The sequence below is a fragment of the Hirundo rustica genome, chromosome 22, assembly GCF_015227805.2.
Source record: "Hirundo rustica isolate bHirRus1 chromosome 22, bHirRus1.pri.v3, whole genome shotgun sequence".
In the NCBI taxonomy this organism is placed as follows: domain Eukaryota; kingdom Metazoa; phylum Chordata; class Aves; order Passeriformes; family Hirundinidae; genus Hirundo; species Hirundo rustica.
The window spans coordinates 3122733-3141780 of record NC_053471.1 but is presented as its reverse complement, the minus strand read 5'-3'; the positions used below and the strand labels follow the sequence as shown (position 1 = coordinate 3141780).

At 40.2% G+C, this 19048-nt stretch overlaps 1 protein-coding gene across 3 annotated transcripts; it reads right to left on the bottom strand.

Moving 5' to 3' along the window:
* Positions 1-551: 551 nt before the first annotated feature.
* On the bottom strand, positions 552-13314 carry PDPN (podoplanin). 3 transcript variants are annotated; one of them, XM_040084855.2, is made up of 7 exons: positions 13143-13299; positions 12953-13054; positions 3555-3640; positions 3022-3115; positions 2749-2784; positions 2272-2383; positions 552-1710 (listed from the first exon to the last, which is right to left on the bottom strand). In XM_040084855.2, exons 2-7 carry the CDS (start codon positions 13020-13022, stop codon positions 1704-1706), a joined length of 405 nt encoding a protein of 134 aa, XP_039940789.1. In that variant the 5' UTR covers positions 13023-13054; positions 13143-13299; the 3' UTR covers positions 552-1703. The 3 variants fall into 3 exon arrangements, with proteins under 3 accessions (XP_039940789.1, XP_058279307.1, XP_039940790.1); XM_058423324.1 differs by having other exon boundaries at positions 12953-13314; XM_040084856.2 differs by having other exon boundaries at positions 2278-2383; positions 12953-13314.
* Positions 13315-19048: the final 5734 nt, after the last annotated feature.

Sequence of the window (19048 nt, the reverse complement as noted above, 5' to 3'; positions counted from 1 at the left end):
TTGTCACTATTGGTGGCATAAGAAAGGTTTCCTCATTTTGGTATTTGCAAATTAGCAGTGACTGAGCTGATGCGGAAGAAACTGGTGACATCTGTGCTATTCCCTCCAATGGGTGAATAATTCATAATTCCATATGCCATGCATTTGAGCGGGCGTCAGAGCACCTTATGGGGTATTTCCCAGTACAGATAAGAAATTGTTAGATTGAGGCGAACAAAATTATTATTCTTTTGCTGCAAGGGGGAAAAACTGTAATTTTCCTGCTTTCATATGAATCCACACAAAGATAAAGATTCAGCTTACTCCTTGGTCACAGACTGAGGGTCTCATCACATCAGCTCCAGAACTAACTAAAGACTTCTGAATTAATTTTCTCTCATATTAGTTTTCTTTCATATGTTTAGTTTTCCATTATAGTTTCAGTTATCAGTGTCAAATGAGTTGGTTGTAGACATTACATTGATAAGACAAGTGGCAAAATAAGTCAGGAAAACTGAAGAAAGTTTAAGACATTTTACTTTTTTTTTTTTTTTAAAGAAAACCAAGAAGAATTATTGTAAAATAATACAGTTTATATTATGATTTTTATTTCCAAAGCTTGCATTGATATGATAGTTCAAGGCACAGGGAAGAAACAGAAAAGCAAACAGATAAGCTGACAAATTTAGCAATGGGTGATGATATTGATTATCACAATTTTTACACCGAACAATGAAGTGCCATAAAATTTAAGAAATCTAATGCACTGCAGCCACTTGGCATGTAAAGCCTTTACTCTGAGCTCTGTACATTCAGGTTGTGCTGCTCTAAATGCGCCCCAGAAGTGCTGCATACTCCAATGCTGCATCGCCCCTCAGTGACACGTTCTGACCTGGTGCTGCACCTGTTGTCAAACAAATCAACTGTACAGTTAGAAAATGGGACAGGCATAAAGAAATAACACTATGTATGCTAACTCAAAAGCTTCTACACGTCAGCTCTAAAGTGACCCATCAAAACTGGGTATTTTCCAAGCACCCCTTAATTCAGGATGTGTATTTCAACTCCTGCATGTCTCTGCAACAAGAGAAGGCAGGAAATTCCTGATGCCATAGTCAGATGAGCAAGCTTTCAGTTGGTAGATCAGTTCCAGCCAGACCTACCATATTTTGCCACAAAATAACCTAAGTATCAAGAGCAGAAAATCTGTATCAGTAGTGGAAAGATTTTAGCTTCCAATATCCAGTATTTTCCTACTTTGTAAATAATTGATTCTCACTGAACCAGTTCCTCCTTTTTGATACATCATGTGGTAGATAAACATGCCAGGAGCACTTAACCAGCCAAACCCGCTTTCTTTTTGTTTTAAAAGAATACATATAATGTAACATGAAATAATCTTTGGTAGCATTTAAAACCCAAGCATATAATATCTGCAAATCACTTTTCAGATGTACATCTCTGCTGCAGGGTTTTTTCTTACTGCAAAATCTTTTTCTTCTAGTAAAATTCTGGTTAGTAAAAATGTTCCATGCTCTGTGCAAGGGGGTTGTGAGGGTGGTCCTTAGAGTTGTGTGGTATCCCCATAGATCTGAAATTCTTTGACTATATTTTCCATGGATCATCTTCTCACACAAATACAGGAATAGTCTTTAGTTTGGATAAAATAAGAAGCACTTTTATTTTCCAGCATGGAATGGCATGGTTGTGTGTTTCAACTGTGTTTAGGGCCTGGAAAAGAAAAAGTAGACATTTTATTGTTCATCATTACCCAAATGTAAGTTACATGATCTTTTTTCCTCCTTCTCTTTGTCTTTCCTTTCCCCTCTTTATTTCTCTTCCCAATTCCTATTTTGCTTTTTCCTGGTGCACAATATCTGTTCAATTTTCTGGGGTTTTCTTACTCCTTCAGAGTTTGTAAAACTCTTTAGATTTGCGTGTCACCAAAAATTAAGGTAGAGATCACTCCCCAGCATTCACATATTATCCACTAATTCTGGAATTTAGTCCTGTAGTACTTCCTAGTGAATTACCCTGCTCACCAGAATAACCCCAGCCCCAGGCATGTGATATAACAGCATGTGTGCACTATCTGGGAAGTTGTTCTGAAGCACATGAGAGCATGCAGACCCCATACCACATTGGCAGCTCTTGCCGAGCCTCTCTAAGGCACTGTATAACAGGAAAATAGGTTTTGTCAAAATAGAAACCTTAGAAATTTCCAAAGTGATTCCTGTGACCCTGCTCAGAGGAAGATGCTTGAAGAAAAAGCCTGATGAGCAATTTACTTACGAGTACCTGCCTGACATCTTCCTCACAACTGCAATTATTATTCCTGCAAGGATTCCAACTGCAACAATGATTCCAATAATTATTCCAACCAGTGCAATTGTTCCCAGACCACCTGAAAGAAAGAATTGGGAATGTTAATATGCATCTCATGGAGACCATTGATAAGAAGCTACTGATAGACCTGGTGCTGTTCTGCTGCATCCCACTCCTCAGGGAAATTTCTTACTATCTTGTGAATTCTGAAGTAGGTTTGGATGTTCAGCAGCCTTCAAATGTGCCTTTGGGCTGAAGGGCTCCCTGTGGATGTGGATATGGAGACAGTGACTAGGTGAACCAGGGAAGGCAGCTCAGGGAGCAGGCTGTGCCTCCCCTGAAACTTTTACTTAATGGCATGGGCACAGGAAGGGCTGCTGGAAGGGGAATTGCCTGGCAATTATGTTCCCTCGCATCTTTACAAGCAAAATTTCACTTTAATACCTTCATCGGTTTTCTCTGGTTCCCCACTCCGCTCACCTGTAAAGCCAGAAAGACAATAATTACTCACTCTGCTTTGTACACGGTGTTGCCTTCCAAACTGAAAGGCTATATCCAAGGAAAATTTTATTGACTTTGTCACAATGGCTTGGGGTTATTCTTTTGATAGAAAGTCAACAAATGAAGTTTGAGAGAGTATTTGAGATTTCCAGATATTGTTTAGTAGATGGCAGTAAAACTTTGATATGTAAAAATAGAAATGAAAGGGATTTTTACCATCAACACTTTCTGTGTTAACTTCATAAGCAGTAACATTTTCAAATTCTCCATAAAGGTCAAAGGTACTTTCTGTGGTCTTCAGCTCTCCAAACTGCAAGAGATTTGTTACATTGTGTAGTCTTGTGAGCAATGACAAGCATTGGGGGGAAAAGAGGGAAAAGAAAACCTCAGTACATGCAGTCTACATGTATAAAGTAGCATTTAAATTTCTTGGTCTGTCAGGTGTGGATGCTGTTTTAGCTGTCACCTCTCATGTTTAACATGTGTACAGTGACCAAAACAAACCAAGATAAACTGATTTGTCTTCCCAGCTGGAGGCTTTCTACATCAGATCTCTTGGTAGGACTGCAAAAGGTGTAGGAGGCTGCAGAATTTTGCAGACCTGCCTTTTTTCAGTGGGTTTTTGTAAAGTAGTTTTTGAGTTTAGTTTCACTGAAACTCTGTGAGTGATACTGAATTGGAAGAAGTGGGAGGTGGCAGTGAATAAGGTGTTAGCATAAAGGATCTTTTATTTAGCATTATATACTCACCATTGTTGGTAATTCTTCATATTCCGTGTCATTTCTGTCTCTGAAATCAATTGTTGCACTTTCTTCTCCTTCTAGAACCGAGCTTGCTGAATAAAATTTTAGAAGATGAGTCAGGATTTTACTTGACAGTCACATGTTCTGGCTCCTCTGACCCATAAACTTTGTTACACGTGGCCTCTGTGTAGTTCTGTCTCCCTGACCTTACGCACATGGGAATGGGAAATTATTTGGAATAAGCTTGAATTCTGTTATACTCATTTCCAAAGCAGTAGGACAAAAAGCTGAAGTACCCATCACCTAATTCTGGTACCACCTTGAAACATACTGATTACTGATATTTTGTCCAAGAAAAGATTTCTCTTTTTTATTAAGAAAAGGTTTGCCATAGTAGATGTGATGATTCCAGATTTCAAGCTAACCATTAGCTTATGTATTGGGATAGATTACTTCAAGCATCTTCCATTTTCTAATACAGTAAAAGCTTTCTCCCATATTTCAGCTCAGCCCCAGCTGCAACCTATTTTTAGAGCTGCCATCAGTGCTTATGGGTGCAGCTATAGTTTGGAAATATTTCTACGCAAATCAGTCCTGAGGCTTTCCTGAAGCTGCAAACCTTAGTCGCCGTAATTTCAATTTTTAGATAACAATGTAAGCGTTTGGTTTTTTGTTGTTGTTTTAATTTTGATTTTGTTTTATTCCAGACCCCTAGTTCATCTGTTCTCTTTGATAAAATGGATATTTATATTTTGTCCTACACAATGCTGTTAATTTACAAATACAGCCAGAATTTACCGGTAGGAAAATGAGCTGGAACAAGGCAGAACAGGAGAGATATGGCTGTGTGGAGATAACTGGCAGTACCAAGAATGTGCTGAAAACTTAAGTATAATTTAATTCAATTTCATGCTGATTCATAAACCTGTGACAGGCAGAGTGTGATGTTAATGTGGTGTGAGAGCTCCTGGGAGTTTGTAATTCCTGGTGATTACAAAGCCAGGTGAGGCTGCTTGTCCTGCTGCTGCCTGGGGCATAAAAGTCCTACTAATTCCAGATACCAGTGCTGAAACTTAAGCAAAGGGCTAATAGTAGATGTCCTGAGCAAGTACTTGAGGCAAAAAAGCACCAAAAACTTCTGAAAGCATCTTTCCCAGATTCAATTTTTGTATCTACTATTTACCAAAGCAACCAGATCAGAAGAAGGACAGCTCTTCACAGGAGTTCTTTTAAAAAATAAAAACTACTTTGCTATTTGAATATCTTAGGTATGATAAATATTCACAGCCTGTCTTATTAAATTGTAACACCATTTCTACTAATTACCATTTTTATTTAGTGACCTAAAAACATTCTCATCTGCTCTGCAACCTTTGTTGCAGATGCTTGGCCATGAGTGGCATGTAGAACTGTTCCAGTGCCTTTGCCCTCTCGGTACTGTGACTGACAAAAGGAGGTGGCCCAGATTAATCTTGCCTAATTTTAGGTTCTTAATAAAGGCACCTAAATAAAGTGTCTGCTTGCCATTATCTTCTTTTCTAGTCTTTAGGGAAAAATAAATACCTCTAGAAGATAATTCAGCTCACCTGATGACCCAAATGGATCATCTCTGGTAGTGCTGCCTTTCCTTAACTGCAAAGGGAAACTGGAATATGGCTTCCCTACAAACTGCCCAAAGCTCAGACTAATCTGGTTTCTGTCATTCTGAAGGTCTTGCCCCAGCCCTGTTCAGGCTGAGGTTCTGTATTTGATGCAGAACAGTCCCTGAACTCTGTTTCCAGGTCCATTTTAGACTGACAGTGGAGGTGGCTGGGTGGTGGTTAGACACTACCAAACTATTACCCAGAGAAAGATTGGAAGGGAATTTATTATCAGTGTTCTGCATTTGTAGGAAGGAACACTGGGTACTAAACAGCTTTTTGCTGGAGAACATCATCATGAAGTTAAATACTGAAATGAAATTGGGGAACACTACTGGACTTAAAGCCTTCACTGTACCCAGTACAAGGCTCTGCAGCACCGACATCAAAGGGAATGTAAATGGGATTTAAGGGGAGTGTGCTTGTGTCATTTCTCGGTTTCATCTGATGTGGGCCAAATATAGCAAGAGTCAGGCTTAAGTGGTGCTTCTGCATGTGTTCTTAATATTATCTTAGAGGAGGTTGTAAATAAAAACATTACCTCACAGTGCTAGGGCTGTCTCCAAGGAGCCTCCTCTGTTTGCAGCTATACGTTGGTGTGGATGTGAATTAATCATTGCATCCCTTCCTGCCAAAGTTCCAGCTGGGAGCCTTTCAGTTCAAAGTCCCAGCTGCTCTCAGGCTGCAGCTTCTCACACCAGGACAAAATTTGATGTCTTTAAAAGTTTAATACCACTTTGAAAATCTCCTGTGCTTAAGCACCCCATGACTCACTTAGGGGAAGCTGAGCTCACTACTCCTGTGCACAGAGTGACAGTTTACTAGAGAAACCCCTTAGGGTTGCTTTCAAAGCACAGTGGTTGTGTTGGAAAGGAGGGAGAGTTGTAAAATTGTTCATTAGCATTTCTTTCAGGTATCTCCAAAACCAACAAAGATACTTCTGAAGATGAAAAATGTTGTAGGATCTTGTTTCTTTCCTTGCTGAATAAACCCAAACACGAGTGGGTAAAGGCAGTTGTAAGCCTGTATTTTAGTTTAGTCTTGAAATAGGAAGCCCTCAAAATAGAATGTTTCCATTCCTGATAAGAGACTAGGAGATAAAAATGGCAAACCTTAAATGATGCCCTCTAGCAAGAACTGCTATAATCCTTTCCTCATTGCCCTCTGCTTTTACATTAAAAAAATGAGGAAAAAATAAAATGAGCTTCCGTTATTTATAACAGCTAAAAATATTAGCTAGCACAGAGCGTTGCAGGATGGGTCACTTGGGACATATCACTTTTCTTTTGGAGATGTAACTGAGCAAACATCTGGAGCTGACTGATGGTTTTCAGGATCTGTGTCCGGAATTGTTACAGACCAAGTGGTGTTGTTTGAAGGACTCTGTATGGATGTGTGTGTTGGCCATCCTGTTTTGACTGCATTTTAGTCAGCGTTTATGTCCTGATACAGGAATTCCCTTTCTGTGGAAGCACTCTTCACTTAGAGACCTTAATTTAATTGTGAGCAAACTGAGTCTTTGTCAGTATCTCATTATTGGAATTGGTTCTGTTGTAGTTCAGTGAAAACTTCTGTTCATGGTGGTGAAGTTTTAACAAAAATGCATGATTTGCAAGGGATCTGCCTTTTAAATACAGCAGATCTGTAATTTTCAAAAGCAGTTTTGTCTGTGATTTGGCTTCATCCTCGGTTTAAGTGTATTCCAGAGTCATGTCCAAAACCTACAACATTAGCTTAATTTTGTGTGAGAATAGTTTTCCATTATTTTTATACTTTTGGATTTTTATTTTTTTTTAAAGTATACAGGTGTCTCTTTTGTTGTGAAATTGTTCAACGCTGCCAAATCCAAGCCACAAGATTTTTTGTACTTTGGAAATGCAAGGGTTTGAAGAATATAATATAGTGGATTCTGGGGTTTGAATTTTGCAACTTGAATCTTTGGACAGTTAAAATTTTCTGACTTCAGAAAAATAGGGAAGTTTGATAATGAGAACTGAAATTCTCATTTGTACCAGGGGCTCCTGCAAAATCATATCTGCAGTACCCAGAGAACTCTGTGTCCTTGGTCTGTTTGGGTCCACAACATTGGCATTTTCTTTCTCTGTTAATTCTTTATGGAAGCTGGAGTAATCTATCATGCCATTAAAAATCCCCTGGCGTGTATTTAAGTGTCTAGACTGTTGTTCAGGAGAAAGTATGTACTGTCTAAATCCTGAAGTGCTTTCTGCAGTTTCCTTAGACAAAGACTGACAGCTTTGCTATATATAATAAAGGAAGCTGCATGACAGAATACCAGAAACTCTGGAAAATATCCGCCAGTTGGAAAATGGTCATGAAGCACAAGGAAGGATTTAGCTTCAGCCTTATTTAGGGTATGACTGACTTTGGTCAGGTATTCTATGTAGCTCGTGATGACAATGCTTTGCTGAATTGTCAGAAACATTTCCTTTGGTCGCCACACCCTGCCACAGATGGGTTTTATTGCTGGTGCTGGCTTAGCCAAAGGAACAAAGCCAGAGTTTAAATCGACAGTGCCAAGTGGCAAAGAACCACTTGGCTGCTTCTCGAGTAGATCACATGTCTTCTGAACGTTACAATATTCTACTGACAGAAAAGCAAACCAAAATGCACTCTAACTGGGCAGATACAGAGGAGCAACTGCTCTTCAGCTGCATGGTGTGTGTAATGACCCCCAACCAGAGTCACAAAACAAAGCCACGAGAGGAAAAGCTGGAAATTTCCTAAGCTTTGTCTTATGCGTGGTAAAATCAGCCCCAGAGCTGTGGGCATTAGAAAGGAAATGACAAACCCCATTACAGGATATTCCCTTAAAATATTCCTTACAGAACTAGAGATGAGTATTCCAAATTTACACTTTTTATAATATTTTTTTGTCAACTTCTGTTTTCTTGTCTACTAAATGCAATGATGTCAGACTTGCAATCCCATGAATATGGGATAAAATTACTTTCCTATTGAGGTTTGCTGCCCTGTGACCCTGTTTCCTTGTCTAATTTTTTTCCTTGAGCAGTGAGGGATGGAACAACAAGGTTGGACTTGTGATCAAGGTGTGAATGTCTCTTGTACCTTGCTGTAAAGTGGCAGAATCACAGAACGTTCAGTCTTTTGCTGCATGGCTGGCTAGGAAGGAGAGTTGCAGCCAAGACAAGAAGAGTGCAAAACTTGGTGTAAGGGATCAGCAAACTGGGCAGATGTGCAGGACAAAGCAGGCAGCATACTAATACTGGGATATGTAAATGCAAACAAAAGGAATTAAGAAATGACCTCTACTACAGTAATAAACGAAACTTTTCTCTAAATGACTTCCTTCCCTGGACTCTGAGGCTACAGCTGTGTGCCCTTTTACATCTGCCTTGTAGATTACTAACCCTTTGTATCTGCAAGCAGAACATTTTGCAGGTTCCTCAGCTCATTTGTTTGAAATACTCATGCCAGACACTGAACTGGAAACTCTTAGGTGTTAATTCTGTTCACACAGAGATTTTTGGCTACCTACGTTATATTGCCATGCAGCAGGCAAGTTCCCTTCAAATGTGTTTAGTCTGACTTTGATACTACACTAACAATAGACTAGCTAATGTTTGGATGGGTTTCAGAGTCATAAAAAACATTTTAATATGGGTTTGGAGTTAAGTGTGTCCCCGTTACAGATTTAGTAGTGTCTCAAGCTCTCCTAATAGAGTACAAGCTTGCCTGAAAATGGTGATGGTAACAGCTAAATTGTTAATCCTCATAAAGGATTATTCTGATGCAGCTGGATGTTGTAGTGTTTGTAATCAACAAATAAACGGATGGAAAAAACATGAGGAAGTCATAAAGCAACATGAGAATGTGCTCAGCATCAGCTTCCATGTCCTTTCAGAGTTTTTGGCCAAGCTTCTGAGATGGAGAGTTGGAAATCAATAGTGCATTTGTCTCATATTTTTCCTCATTTGTTTCTCTTTAGCATATCCCAGCATACCTATACTCCCAATCCCACATCTTTTTCTGAAACTCTGTGTAACAGATTGTGCACTGCAGAGCTCGGAGCTTTGCTGTGGGTTTAATCCCCATGGAGAGGAGGGTCTGTGCACACACAAATCAGAGGGGCCCTTTGAGAGGATCTGGGAGGCTGTGAGTGGTAGGATCTGGCAGCATTTGGGTTCCATCCTGTAGTCCCTGACCACATCCAGACAAAAAGCAAACAAACCAACAGAATAAATGTGCCACTGAGCTGGCCCATGTGCCCGAGCTGGGCCAGCAGCAGCAGCGGGCATTTCTGTGGTCCTCGTGTGGCTCACCTCAAGTGACATGTGGAGAAACACCACACGGTCCTGTTGGAGCCTCACAGCCTGAAATCCTTCCTGCGCTGCCTCATTATCTACCTAAATGCTCTCCAGGTTCTTTGCTGCTTTGGTTTTTTCTTTTTTTGCAGATGATTTACAAGTCCTTGGTCTGAGGTGAATGCACAGATTCAGTAGAAACTGGTGAATAGCAGAAGCTGAGAATTTGGCCTCTCTGTTTCTAGTTTTAGTGTGCAGCCCAAGTTAATGAAAGGTCCACTTGTAAGCCCTTAAATATGACTCTTTTCTTTGTGAAGTTACAGATTCAAAAATGAACTGTCAGGATACAGATGTGCAAACCTCTCTGCTTGCCCAGCTGAGAAGAAATCAAATTTTATTTGTTCTCTGCTGGTCTTCCAAAAAGACGCAGAAAAATTCAGATACACTAACTTGCAGACCTACCAACTGAGATTCAGTGAGATGATTTTTCTCTTTCTGTGATAATTGTCTTGGGTATTGGACATGTAGAGTTAGATTCGTATCATGAAGAAGCATAGATGGGACATGTAAGAGTACTCATCATCTTTCATGCAGGATGAAAAGTTGTGCAGTGTTTATTTAGTAGAAAACTGGGTCCCTTTTGAGTCAAATGTGACTGTTCCATTTGCTTGTACATTTGGTTTACACTCAGCAGTTACAGAGTTTGATTTTCAAAAGGCTTTAGAGTTGCCTGATTTTACTGTTTAGTTTTGCCACTGAAATAGTGGCAGAAAATCAGGACTCTTTTGAAACAATCTTTTCTTGTGATTTTGTCATTTCTCTTTTCTATGATTTTCAAAAACAGAAAACTATTTAGTCTTTCATGAACTGTAAACTTCAATTTTAGTCCTTCATAGCTGACTGCAAACTTCAATTCTGTTTCTTACAATATAAACACTTTTAATCTGAATTATCCTGTCCATGTTCTTACTTTCAGTCCAAACCAAACGTAACATGACCTGGTATAAACCTGCCTTGCATAAGGAAATATAATCTAATATTTGCCTGCAGGTAAAATCAGGCACATGGACAGTTGATACAGCCCAAGTGACATGTGGTATCTTGTTAAACAATCATGTTAATTTTTGTTCATGTTATGTGACAGCCAACAGAGTAATCTCCTTCCCTGCAATGATACAGCACCATGGGAAAGGTTTGGAATCAGGAAATGCGTTGCCTCTGCAAAGCACCGCTTTGGATGCTTGTTCAGGCCAACTTCTATCTCAGATCCTTTGGTTCGATTCTGTGTGTGAAGATTTGCCAGAGTTTTGGCATGCTGAATGAGATCAGCAGGGCCAAAATGTATCTGCTAATGTGATGATGATGATTATTATTATTAATAATAGTAGCATTAATCATCATCCTTTTGGAAATTGGAGATATGCTTCCTGGTGGAAACAAAGCTGCTTTTCTCGATTTGGTCTCAATCCATAACCATAAGAAAAGAGTAGGTTTATTTATGGCCTTTTCCAAGTTAAGAGGTATCAGGAGACCTTTTTCCTCTGACACCCTCAGGCCACACTGTGTTCCCCAGAGGATCCCCAGAGGTTCATGTATCTGGATAAAGCCACTCCACCAAGCCTGGTGCAAGTCAATCCTTCCCTGAACTCCCCGTCAGCAGAGATTGCTGAAGGTGGCATTGTCATTTCATGTCTGTTCTAACTTGTAATTGCTGATGGTTATCAGTAAACAGCAGTGATAGACACAAAATACTCCAGATTTATTTTATCTGGAGTCTGTTTTCCTGGTGTATCTTTTGGAAGTTATCCTAAATGACTGGCTCCATGTGAAGAAAAAGCCACAAACCCTAAACAGACACAGAAAACCTCAAATATTGTAAATCACATTCTTGATCCAGCTCTGGATTTCAATGCAAACTATACAGGTAATGAAGCACAGGGAGGATTTTGCAAGCAGGAAATATTATAATTTTTATCACTAGGAGGGTTTCAGCCTGATCATTGCTGGACTCCTCTCAGAGTTGAGAGAAAATACACATAAAAACTTCTCAAAAGCCTGAAGATGAAACTCTTTTTAACCTGTGATTCTGGTATCTTGGATTGCTTAAAGTAATTCTGTAAAATTGTGTTGGTTTTAAATGGCTTTAAACTTTGGTACATTTAATATAGATGCCTTTTAAGAGCAAGGTGGCTGGGTGAGCCTAGAAAACAACTTCTGTGACTTGCTGTGATACCTGCTGATTTTAGTTTTTCTGTGAAATTTTGAACCATGACTCCAAATTTCAGCCTCATATTCTGACCCACAGAACCACTAGAAGTTTAAAGTCATCATTGACATCCAGTATATATCAATATAACTCCATTCTTCCCAGCAGGATGATACTGATTGTTATCAGGCCAAAATCAGTTTGTTGTTGGTTTTTTGTTGTTGTTTGTTTATGTTTGTTTTGGGTTTTTTTCAGTTTGGGTCCCCAAATCAAGGCCTGATGAGTAGATCTATGTAGCAATGAGATTAGATACAAATCTATACTTTTAAAGAGCAGTGGGCTGAGTTTAAATTTACTGTATTCAGAGCACTGGTACTTGAAACTGCTGTGCTGCTACTTGGAACGTGTTCCATGGCAATGGCAGCTGTAAATCACGTTGCCTTGTGGCCAATTCATTCACCATGAGTCAAATACTTCTCAGAAAGACTGAGTTTCAAAGTGGCATTCCTGGAATCAAGTACTGGTCAGGGTAATTCTGATTTACTATTAACAAATCAGACTCCTTTAGCTGTAGAAAGACTTAAACATCTATTTTACCTCAAAGTGTATATTGTATCTTTCTTATAAAATTCAAAATACATTACTTTCCAAATTAATCTTTTTGGTACATAACACTTTTCATATCTGTCTTTGACAATAATTCCCCCTGGTTTAGTTTCCCTCAGTGTAATGTATTGTAAATGTGTATAGTAGATATATTGCTTATGGATAAGTCAAATTTAGCAAAACCCTGAATCAGGCTCAAATTCTAAGAGTCTGAAGCGTCTCTTAGCAAAGAAGTTAAACTCCTGAAAGAACAGATTTACAAGTTACTTTCGTGGAGTTATACCCCTAAATGTCACTTAAACTAAACATTTAGTTCAACTAAATGTCAGTTGAACTAAAGCACTGCTTGCAGAGCCCGCTGTGAGTGTTCCAGTGATTCTGGAGCCATTTCCAAGGGCTGTGGAGGGAATTCCTCCCCTGCCTGCCCCTACCCCTCTCCCTCCCTCACAGACACACAGAAAATTCTTTCCTAATAGAGTCAAACTCAGCCCATCCAAAACTTTTGCTGTGTTTCTTACCAGATCACAGCTGAAGTAGATGCCCCGCTGCAGAATTTCAAAGCAAGTTTTACGAACTGGTCAGAGTAACTATGTAACCCGTGAGAGAGCGCAGAAACTGTTAAATTACAGGAAATGTCTGGAAATAATTGTAACCAAACTTTCTCCTTACCTTCTTGAGCAAGTGCTACAAAAGGCATGCTCCCGAAGACGAAGATGAAGAATGGAACTTTTATAAACATATTTGATCTGCTTAGAGAGTCGCTTTCCAATCCTGAAAACAGACGGATCCAAATTCAGATTTTCTTTTCTAGAGGCAGTGGAGAATTGAGATGATAAAAGAAATCACTGCAAAAAAGTACTTTGGTATTCCAGATATTCCTTTAGCTGCTGTAGCGTAAAGAGGGGAGGTTTTCTCAGATGATAACTGAGCAGTTAATGAAAACTGAGTGAAGTCAGAACTATTTTCTTTAGCCAAGGGATAGGAGCAGACTGAAGTGGTCCTCAATTAGCAGCCAGGCCCGCCCTCCCCACGCTGTTTGGTCAGGACCTAAATTATGATCTCAGCTCAGGTTTAAAGTTACAGGACCTGTTGTGGCTTTCAGAAGACTTTTATTTAGCAAAGGGGGAAAAGGAATTTAGGCAAAGCGAAGCCTTCCCTCCCTTCTGCAAACTGTCTTTAAAAAATCCTTAAGAAACAACACTAAGGACACTTTTCTTGTTATTTGCAGAAGGGAACTGATGCTTTTTTCATTTCAAAGTGAACCCCCATGTTTATCTAAGCAACTGTGGTACTGAGTGTGCATTTAGGGGTACTGAAATAGTTTTTAAGACACGCTATTTAATTCTGCAGTAAATACTGTCTGAATTTTCCTGTGTGTCTGTGTCTCTCAGCTTGTGTCCTCAAGTGACATCCTGGCTGTGCTTGCCCATTTCCCTCTGCCCACAGGCTTGCCAGCCTCAGAGAGCTGATACCACCCTTCAGAGAGAGGATTTTTCCTTTTCATGTGCGACATTAGGAGTGCAGCCCCTACAACAGTCTGTGCAAGGCTTGTTATTTTTCCCTTGTTTGTGTTTCTGGGCACCAGCTTTGCTGGAGTGTGAGGCTGGATCCCCCCACTGTGTGTAAGACACTCCTTTGCTCACTGAGAATGGTTGTGAGACATGAACTGGGACATGAACTGGGGAGCAATGACTTCTATCCATCCTTTTCTGAACCCTGCCTCATCTTGGGCAAGGGATAATCTGCTGAGTTACATCCATTGAAGAGTGCAGTGAGTTTTAACCAGGGCTCATGTGTGAGCTCAGTGTCCCAGTGAGAGGACTGGGTGAGGAAATGTGGGACCTTCTCCCTCAGCTCCTGCAGTGCCAGGACACCAGGCTCCAGATTCACTTCCTTTCTGCCCACAGCTGTAGAATAACCTCTGCCAGAGGAGTGGGGCAGACTTGTGGCAGAGGTTTTGTCTTTTTCTAAACACACACACACAAATCCCCCCCTGCCCCAACCAACCAAACTGAAAAAGAAAACCCTAAACCAGGGCTGGATTGGTTTCGCTCAGGGAATGCGAGTCAGGCTTGTCATTAAAGATCCCACAACACTTGGTGCCATAAAGACCCCAAACAAGTCTAAACATAAGCAGTGATGTAAAAAGGGCTGCCGATGGGGAATGCAACACCTTCCATAGGGATTTTCTTCCCTTATGGAAGTGATAGGTGTCAAAGGAAATTGTTGGCTATCAATTATAGTGCTATAATTGTTTTATTTGTGATGAAAAGGAGTGTAGGATGAGAACAGTTGGTGCCAATGCAAAGAAACAACAGGCAATATTGGCTGGTTGTCTTCAGGAAAACAGCAAAATAAATATTGCCATGTTTCAGCATCTTAAAATCTGGGATTAATTATTTCTTGGTAACTCTGCTTCAACTTTCTTTAAAAGAATGCTTATTGGGGAAATGTTCCTCATAGGAAACTGAAGCTTGCTAGGGGAGTGTGTCAGCTTTAATGGAACTTATTTTGAAAGACTGAAACAAATACTTTTTTACCTTATCAGAATGGAATGTTTGGAATTCTGTATGTATCTTCAGAAGAAAAAATTTATGCAGTACACTATGAAAGATAAAGCAGAACAAACAGTGACTTTTAAATGTTAACAAATTCTCATCAAGAGTAAGAAGGGATTTTTAGAATTCCATTCAATTTTCAAAAGTATTGAGAAGACATTTTGTTTTTATGATTATTCATATAAAAAATTTTGTCTCATGTTTAGGAATAAGTCTTTCCAAAGGAGAAACTTTCTGCTGAATTGTTTAAATTCTCACTTTAAACTGTGTTGTATTCTGGGTATGGAGTTAGGGAACTTGAGCTTTCAGGAACTGGAGATACCCAAGTTCCAGTGGCTACTCCAACACTTTTTAATACTTTTATTACCCTTCCTAATAAGGAATAGTTTCTTCTAAGCCAGCCTATTTCTCCTGCTCCAGCCTGTTCCTGAAAGGAAAACTCCTTAGCTAAATTTATTGAACTACAAATTTAATAAAATCATCTTCTGTCATATTATCATAGTGCAACAAAGGCAAGAAATGTGCCCACAGATGCAAAAGAAGTAAGAGCAAAAGCTAGAAATGTCTTAGTAATTGTCATCTTGAACTGTTCCTGAAGGACAGCAGAGGCAAGGACTTGCCTTCCTGGGGACAGCATGTTGCTGTGCAAGGAGATTAAGACTGGGAGACACTGCTGAGCCCTCTGATTGAAAACATCAAAAAAATTCTTTCAGAGGAGCCAATATATCCTTGGGAGAGGGGATGGATCTGGGGAGATGAGGGATGAACTGTACCAGATGAAGGGGGTTTAATGAAACTGCGGTTCACTGGTTTGTAATTCTGCTAAGCCAGTAGGATCTGTGACAAGAAAGGAATTATCCACAGGTTTGGATTTAACAGTTCATCTGCATTTAAAGCAGCAACTAGTCCTGTGCCTGTGTCAGAAGAGGAGTGAGCACAAACCCAAGTGTGTGTTTGTGCTGCCTGCAGTGGATCTGCACGTGTGCTCAAACGCTGTCATGAAATGCAGGTAGGGTTTACGCAGGGATGTTGTAATTTGGTCTGGGTGTGTTGTGACAATTCCCACAAATTGCCAGGATATGAGTGCATGGGTCACTCTTTCTCTTTTTTTTGCCAGGCAGGTCTGTGTTTTCAATCCCCGTGGTTTAGGGGAGGAGGTGGAAAGGGTCTCGAGTACACTCAGCACTTATGTTTTCATTTCATAATCCGTTCTTTCCGTCTCATTGTATCAGTGGTTTGCAGAGTCTTGTGGGAGGCTTAGACTGTCTCTGGTTCAGTGAGAGCAAGGAATGAACCAGAGCTGGAGGAGTAGAGAAGTGGTAACTGTAACCTGCAAAGCGTTCTGCCTCACAGGCCGAGCTGTGTGGGAGGGTGTTTTCCCCTGACTCTGTCACTGTATGAACCCAGGGGTTCAACTCAATCCCAAAAGTGTTTGACTTCATGTAAATAATCCATAAGATGAGCACATAATCATCCACACTCAGTTTAATGTTAACTGTGTGGACCAAAGTTACACCCGAGGATGGATTCTCTCCAAACACACACTAGGGAGGGACACCAAAGTCTCTCCACAGAGGAATATCTCAGCTACCCTTCCACAGCCCCACAGTCTCACACGTGGGCAGGGGTTGCAGCATGGGGACACATTTGAATGTCCTGGCTTCTGCCTGACGTCTTACAAAATTTTTCATGAATGTGCAACTGCGTGTGCTGCTAAAATTTTTCTTTCCATGGAACCACCTCATCCATCATCACTGGGCAAGCGAAATCATAGCTTACAACATCTCCAACCCATAGAAAGCAAACCCGTATTTTCTCTTCCTATTCTTTCAGTAAAAACCCTTGAAAAGTGTAAATTAAGCATTCCATTTGATGACATCCTTTACAAATCTGCTCTGTAACTAAAAAAAAAAAAAAAAAAAAAAAAAAAATAAAATAAAAAATACTGTCTCTTTCTGTTGCCAAATTTCCTGTTTCTGTACCCTGGGGGCAGCTGTGGGGCCTGCAATATTTGGTCAGAAGCATAAAAGCTGCTTTCTGCAAGCTTTATTAATTTTCAAGCCATTTCCTGTTTTCCCTTTGCAGCCAAACCCACCCCTTTTGGTACTGAAACACAGAAACACCCAATTCAGTCTGAAGAAAAGTTCAGTTGCTTGAAAGAGGAGGAGTCCCCAGGTGATAGCTCCAAATTTTGTTATCTGCTTTCTGTGAGGGAATTTTGCTTTCCTGTGAGATCTTCCAGCAGATTAAGCTGTGTGGGATTGCAGACAGCTTTTGTAGAACTACAGATCCTTGCCTTCAGGAATGGTTTTTACCTTCCCTTACTCCCAAACTGTTGGAGTTCAAATCCATCACATCTCATCACTAATTTGTGCAGTCCTTAAAGACGTGTCACTTGGTCTTAGCTTTTGGGTTTGAGTCACTGTGGGTTTAGTTTCTGATTTCTGGAATGCAAGAGATGCTAAAATGGCAATCCTGAAGTGTTCCTTTGGGAAGGTGTCAGGGAATGGGAGAATGGAAGGTGCTGCTTTCCCCCTGTCAGTGTTTCAGGCAGCCTCTCCTGACTGACAGAGAGACCACTCGTGATGTGAAGTCAGGATTGTTAATAAAGAATAAAAAGTAAAATCAATCTTATAGGAAGGGATTGGTCTCAGTATTGACAAACTCAAATATGCATATTATGCAGCTTTTTTTTGAGATAAGCAGCTATAAATCAAAGCCTGTTCCTTGACCATCTGTGCTCTGACAGTATAATAAATGCACAGAGCAGTGAGCAGCCCAAGCTGTCAGATGTGGAGAAGAGAGACTGTGAATGAGAAAATTGCAACAATACTTGAGGTTGGAGTCCTTAAGCTGCAACAATGACATTTGTCAGCCATTTTCAGCTGATATAAATAATTTTCACCAAAAATCCATATATACCACTGTTCACGAACCAGCGCTCCAATCTACGGAGCACAGAGGAAACCAAAAATATTTTAGGGTCTGAGAAATAGGCACACACTAAGTCAGTGCCTCCAGGCTGTACAGGAGGCTGCTGGAGAGAGAAATTCTGGGGCAGCCAGGTGCCATCCTAGCCAGGAAATCTAGATGTATTGAATTGACTCTCAAAATAAATACATTTAAAGAGAAGGAACCAAGTCTCTACACTTTAAATAGTTTCATTTGAGATTTATGGGCAGATGTTCTGTTCTTCATAGTTTTGTGTAGAGCAAGTTGGTCTATGTAAACTGGCAAGATTTCTCTATGGTATTTCAAAGTCTGCCATTTGATGTTGAAGTTTCAAAGTTGAAACTGAGTTTTGTTCATATGTTAAGGTTTTTCATTAGAAGCAGATGAATTCAGGCCATTTAACACAAAAGCCTGAATTGTATTTTTTATATAACACCATTGCCCACCTGAAGGAAAACACAGGTGTGAAGGGAGGAGGAAACATTAGGTAGATGCTCTCAGTGCCTTTCTCGAGAGGATATGAGTGTTTGTTTATGAGGGCCCTGGAGGAGAGCTTTCAGCTGCTTCCTCAATGAGGCTTTCTCCAGAGACAGAGAAATTCTCAGAGGACACAGTCCTGGAAACATGAGTTTGATGGAGGTCAACAGGTTAAGAGCTGATTGTAGGGAGTGGACATACTCCTCAGGACACTCTGGAGGTGGGATTTCTGTCAGTGAGTACTTTATCCAGAAAAAGTCTTCTCAAAGTCTGCCAGCAGCCGTCTCTACGTGACACACAATGGAGTGACTCAGAGTTAAATATGGAATGCCCACTCTTAACTACTTTTAAACCTGTCACTGACCACCATGTATTTAACAAAAAATTATAAGGTTGACGTAGGTTTTCTTAGGTCAGGAGTGTTTTTTAACTAGAACAGTTATATAAGGAAAGCAACACAGCAATGGAGCCAGAAGGAGGAAACACACAGACTGTGTACTCAGTCTCATTTATTGCAGAATGGTCCTGTGAGTTTGTTAATACTCTCAGAAGCTTCCACTGCTTGGAGAGTGAGCTTATACAGATAAAGCAAATGCCTGTCAGGAAGAATTTACATGCCCTGATTTTTTAAATACACATTGCGATAGTGTGCTGGAAATTTAGCAGGAGAAGACATTGAAATCCTGACAAGGTGACTGAGATCACACCTGCTGGGAATTTCAGCAGAACCTGGGGCAGTCCCTGCACTATTTGAAGCCATGCTTTTGTCCTAACAGGC

Coding starts and splice junctions, on each gene's coding strand:
- PDPN (XM_058423324.1), bottom strand. CDS start 13,022: ATGTTTATAAAAGTTCCATTCTTCATCTTCGTCTTCGGGAGCATGCCT. Junction 3,641..12,952: donor TGTAGCACTTGCTCAAGAAG/GTAAGGAGAAAG, acceptor AATTTTATTCAG/CAAGCTCGGTTCTAGAAGGA. Junction 3,116..3,554: donor ATGAAGAATTACCAACAATG/GTGAGTATATAA, acceptor AATCTCTTGCAG/TTTGGAGAGCTGAAGACCAC.